The 5,651-nt window shown below is 36.8% G+C and overlaps 1 protein-coding gene across 1 annotated transcript; it reads right to left on the reverse strand.

Moving 5' to 3' along the window:
- Positions 1 to 212: 212 nt before the first annotated feature.
- On the reverse strand, positions 213 to 5,042 carry LOC107585243 (probable E3 ubiquitin-protein ligase TRIM8). The gene is made up of 5 exons (XM_016272169.1): positions 4,924 to 5,042; positions 3,104 to 3,337; positions 2,479 to 2,510; positions 2,260 to 2,375; positions 213 to 1,343 (listed from the first exon to the last, which is right to left on the reverse strand). Exons 1-5 carry the CDS (start codon positions 5,014 to 5,016, stop codon positions 715 to 717), a joined length of 1,104 nt encoding a protein of 367 aa, XP_016127655.1. The 5' UTR covers positions 5,017 to 5,042; the 3' UTR covers positions 213 to 714.
- Between the last annotated feature and the right edge of the window lie 609 nt (positions 5,043 to 5,651).

A 5,651-nucleotide genomic window follows, 5' to 3' on the forward strand; every position in this document is an offset into this window, starting at 1 on the left:
CCATCTACTATTAATAAAACTGTAGAAGTTTAACAGCAAGGTTAAAATTAATCTTTACCACATCATAAAAACCAACCAGATTCTAGATGCCCTAAAAACAGGAAGAAGGGAGGTTAAAACTAACTCCATATACAAGCGATCATTATCTGCTCTGGGTCAGAACCCTGTGCAATTTATCCAAAATCTGTTTGTAATTTAAAAAAATCAGCTGGGTCCCACCTCCACATTTCTCAAAGAAAGATTCCCTTATTATGTTTTACACAGGGACAGAAAAGGTATTAATGCTTAAGTTGGAAGAGATCAGTGTTTTGAAGCCGAGAGACTTGCATTGCATGCTAAAAAGTGCTGTCCTTTTGATTGTGATGATAACAAGCCTGATTTCGAAAGACAGGCGGGAAAAAAAGGTCTAAAGGTGCAGTCACATTTGCCGTTGTTTGGCAAAATTTTGCAGGCGAAATCCAGTCATTCCAATAAGAATCCACGCAATTGGGAATTTCGCGCAAGCGCAAAAAATTTCCCCACACAGATTTCCCTCATGTTCAAGTTGGTCATGCAGATTTGCCTGGTTTGAAACTGACTTCTGTGTGAGCTGTGCTTCATTCATCTCTATGCTATTGACAATTTACTTGTTTTTGCACGCAAAATTTCGCAAATGTGACCGAACCTTAAGGAAATGGGTGAGTTATTGGAGATAAACCAGAGATGCAGGGGAAGTTAACTGGTGACGTATGGTTTAGTGGAAGATTGGCCGTACAATCCATAGAAATCAGGGTGCCTGTGGCTCTGTGAGGCGTCAATCCAGTCGTGCATGGAGAGCCCCTGGAGAGGCTGGGACATTGAGGGCGTGGAGGGCAGGGGGTGGGTGTAGTCCTGTGTCCAAGGGAAAGATCCCGAGCGCGGGTAGGGAGGATGGCCATGGTGGTTCGATATGGAGGGGACGCTAGAGCAGTAGCAGTTGTCCATCGTGCACATGAGAATCTTACGGCCGCCGTACTGCGGCAGCATGGCCTGCTGGGACGAGCTGGGGTTGGGGTAGTCAGCAGGAGTAAAAACGGAGCTGGAATGATGGACAGACTGGGCGCTGCTGCTACTGCTGAGGCCTACAATGTGCTGGGTGGAGCTACAGGGAGCCATGTGCGGCTGCGACACTGGCCCGTCTATGGAGTTGGAACCTTGACCCAGGAACTGCTGTTTGCTCATGGGGCCTGACGAGGACTCCAGCAGGCTGGTGCTGCTTTCAGGGAAGGTCGTGGAGTGTTTGCGTTTCTCAACCCCGGAGGTATTCACACTGGAGGGGTGGACAGAAACGCTCTGGAGGAAGTGTGCAGGAGTACTGAATGGTGCTGGAAACAAGGGGACGAGGACAAAGAGTTTGATTTGTGGAAAAAACTATATGTTGAACAGAAACATTTTGAGAGTGATTTTCAAATGGTTGTGCTTAAGGACCTAGATTTTACAAACTAATCAACCAAAAATTGTTTATCAGACAAAAAAAAAAGAAACAACAACAATATTAATGGTTTCTTTCATGGTTTTTGTTTTGTTTGATTTTTGAGGATGAGGGCATTCCAGGGTCAATGATGAATAAAAGATAACGAAAATGAAAAATTGTTTATCTAATTTAAACGTCATTGTACTTTTTATATTTATGTTAGTTTCATATGGATTTGACAGGCTTTAAGAAATGTTTCAATATAATGGCTCCAATGTCACATGGTGTAGCCAAGGAAAAACTGACATTTTCATGACAGCAACATTCACACCTTGAATAAATGTGAGTGTACACATCTTAATCCTTAAAAAATAAAGAATTTAAGAAAAAAGTATTTTTACAGATAACAAGGTCAAATTATCTGATATTTAAGACCTATTGACCTGTTTTGTTCTTGCATGTTTCTCAATGTTGTTTGCACCGCATAAGCCTAACATTTTGTATTTTACAAAAATATCTAATTTAAGTTTAATTAAGAAATTTAAAACATGCTCGTCATAAAGTAGGTGAATTCATGCATGTATGAACCGCATTTTCAATTTAAAAGGTGCAAAAAAGTCTATTTTGGTACCTTTCTAATTTGGCTTGCTTCTACCAAGTGACATAAATTTGTGCCAAAAAAATTTACTATCATAACTTGCATGATTATGTGGCTAGTGGCATTTTGTTATTTTCATTCACCATTGTTTTATCCTAGAATCCATGATCCAATTAGAAAAGATGTGCAACCCACCAATTGTCACTGAACCACTCCAGTTTTTACTCACCTTCCAGTATTTTACGCAAGTTCTTTTCCTTTTTTGAGACTTCAGACAGGAATATTTTGGAATTAAGATGACCCACTTTGCAAGGAGGCAGAACACTGCCCGTGCTTGACTGTGATCTGTAAAAAGACCATTACACATGACCAGGTTACTACATATTCAAAACGTGATTTAGTATTCAACTTATATACATTTCTGCAGTTTGGCTCATAAACGGCATACCTGTCCATGAGTATTTTCACTGGTTTTGTGTTCTACAAAGCAAAACAGAACAGAACAAAATATTAATCTCCCTGCAGTCTACAAGCTGCTGCTTGACTGCCTCTTTGTCTGTAAACATGGAAAAATCTGGAAGTGCAGATCTGCTGATAACAACCACACACAGACAGGGAAAAATTTCTCACAGGTATGGGCACATTCACACTGTGTGTTTATGAGAGTATGTGGGTGAGAGCAAGGGGATTTATAGCATAAGTCAGATGGGAGTGTGTTCAAGGAAATATTCACTGTGTCCGAAAACCAAGGCAGCTGCCTTACTGCCCAGTTAGACAGACAGTGCTTTCTGGAAACTGGTTTCAGACAAATTTCCAAGACACCATGACATCATGTTTAATAATCGAAAACAGGCTATATTTAATCACTACACTGCTTTTTTCTTGCTAGACATGGAATTATATGTGGAAAACAAAATAATTATAAATTCAAACATTCATACATTAATCAACAATGACATTTGTGAATTCATTTACTTCTTTTTTCAGACAGCAGCATCCAAAACGCACACTCAGGATTGTAGGATATCATAGACAGTGAAGGACGAGCAGATGAAAGACAGAATCGACCTCACCTTCATAATGTTAATATCCTCTGCCTTATCAAACACAACTTGGACAGAGCTGAGCAGTTTCTTGGCCTCCTGGCGGCGTTCATTGAGCTGGAGGGTTTGGGTCGAGTTCTCCTGGCAGTATTTGGAGTGTGCTTTATCCAGCACCTCTAGAGTTCTCCCCAGGTCATCTTCTAAGAGCTGGTGCATTTTGTGATACTGCACACGCACCTCCTTCTTCAGCTGCCGTACCTTATCCTGCACAACACACACACACACAAGGGTGCATACTGAATCTCTATAGTCTCCCTCACTGTGAACACTTGAACAAATAGCTCTCTGTAGGAAAGGAAACTGAATATAACACTAAAAATATCTTTTTGATGTCTCAGTCATTTGAAATTGAAAATAAATGAAGAGTTGCGTTTCATTTACTTTCATTTTGTCTGCTTCTCATATGTTTACTCTTTACTAAAATCCCCAGCAATTTCACACGTTTTCTGGTTTCAGAAAAAAAAATCACAACAATGTCTTAAACTGTGCTCAGACTTTAACATGCAATCAAAAGACAAGGACTTTAATAAGAACTTCTCATTAACATTCTCCCAAAACCAAATTATCTGAGCTATACTACCCACACTGATTTTATAGATCTATATTCTTATTGTATTGTAAAATTATCGTGATCATTTTTAGGAGAAACATCAGAGACAAAGTTGATTAATAAATCAACCTGAATTGAGTATCTGTGCTACCTAAATTATATTTAAGAATCTTAATATACTTTCACAAGATCATCTGGAACCACACAACACCTTTTGATTTTAGAAAAGCTTGTATACAGGTAAACTTTTTACCATTAAACTGCATTTTGCTTAGATATTTGTCCTAATTTCTGTACATATTTCAATATTATTTTAGTATTATTTATATACTAATTATTATTTTGAAATAGCTTGTTTTGTATTTTAAGTTTTCATTTTAATTTCAAATGAAGTTTTAGTACATTTGTTATGCACTCTTGCCATTTAAAAAATTATTTTATTTAGTTTTATTTTATTAAGTTTTAGTCATTTCTGTACTTCAACTTCAACTTATTCAGTTAGTTGACAAGACTGCTTCTAATTTTCAAGAGTTTTTTAAGTTTCGGTATTTCATGTAATATTTACATTGTATTTTATTTCAGTTTTTTAAATTTTTTTATAGTTTTCGTTTCAGTTAATATTAACAACACTTTCATATTTATGTCAAAACGTGCAAGTCATTATGTCAGTCGGTGTGAGTCAGTCATAAAAAGTTAATTTTGTTTTCATAGCTTAATATGAGAACATTCCACATTGTGTCGGCACAACTTAACTAATCACTTTTGTTGTTCATGTATGCAGATTGAATGAAATGTGTTTATGATTTGATTGCATTAGATCCATTAGATTTTCTTGTCTTATTTCTGTTGTTTTAAAACTTATCTTCAATAGTAATTGTTATTTTTATATTTTTATGTAGATCTCAGGAAAACCAGCAGCTATTGTAAAAGTTAATAGAGATCCATATTCAAAACAAGGAGAATTTGACAAGACCTCTCCCTGACTGTATTGTTTTGTAGTACAACATACTTGTCTAATTAATTTTCCTTAAACAACAAAAATAAAACTGCAAACAGGGAAAAAAAGAACAAAGGTCCACACAAGGCTTAAGCACAGACACTGCCAATGTCATACAAAAACCAGCCTCTTACATATTCATTAGCTGCAGTAGAGGGTGAGGGGAGACACATGCAGACAGATAGACAGAGGAAGACAGAAGTGTGTGTGTGTGTGTGCATGCTCCTATCGACATCTCCTTACCTCCACTAGTAGTTTGTCAGACTCTAACTTATACAGCTGCTCCTCGATGTCTTTCACTCGATCGTCAATGCGATCCTGCTGCTTCATTAGCATATGCTGAAGGGAGGGGAAAACAACACAAATCAAACCTTTTTCCACAGATCCATGATCTGCCAACCTCAACAAAACAGAACGACTCCAGGATCAAGGATCATCTGAACTATGAACTATTTTTAGAAATATTTTTCATTTCAAGTCAAACTCAAGCTAACAAAAGCAATAAACTCCAAAATAAGACTCCAAACATCCCAAAGAACCTCTATATAACTTAAAAAAAAAACTAAACAAAAAAAATCATAATACAGCAAATGAGGAAAACATCTATCACAGTTCAAATCACAATATAAAAATCAACAATTTTTGTGACTAAATCTTGCAGCTCTATACTGTAAATAAATATATTTAGATTATAAACAATCAAAATAAAACACTTTCTAAAAGAGATTAAATATTTTAGTTATTTACCTGCATGTCATGTGACCATTAGCCCACATCAGATAACTCTGAACATTTGACTGTGTTGTTGAATTATTAAAATATTACGCTAAAGTCTCAAGGGGTACTGCAAGAAAATATTTTGCTGTGTCAAAGGGGTTCAAGCTGACAAAAAAAAAAACTTTAGGAATCTCTGATCTAGGAGCTGGTTAAAGGGGTCATATGATGCGTTTTCAATTTTTCCTTTCTCTTTG

This window comes from Sinocyclocheilus grahami, unplaced genomic scaffold (assembly GCF_001515645.1).
Source record: "Sinocyclocheilus grahami isolate Dianchi unplaced genomic scaffold, SAMN03320097.WGS_v1.1 scaffold68.1, whole genome shotgun sequence".
In the NCBI taxonomy this organism is placed as follows: domain Eukaryota; kingdom Metazoa; phylum Chordata; class Actinopteri; order Cypriniformes; family Cyprinidae; genus Sinocyclocheilus; species Sinocyclocheilus grahami.

Excerpts from the sequence above, each read along its gene's own strand:
- LOC107585243 (XM_016272169.1), bottom strand. The coding sequence starts at position 5,016 with ATGCTAATGAAGCAGCAGGATCGCATTGACGATCGAGTGAAAGACATC. Across the intron at positions 3,338-4,923 it reads CTGACAAACTACTAGTGGAG|GATAAGGTACGGCAGCTGAA; the intron begins GTAAGGAGATGT and ends TGTGTTGTGCAG. Across the intron at positions 2,511-3,103 it reads AGGATATTAACATTATGAAG|AACACAAAACCAGTGAAAAT; the intron begins GTGAGGTCGATT and ends TTTGCTTTGTAG.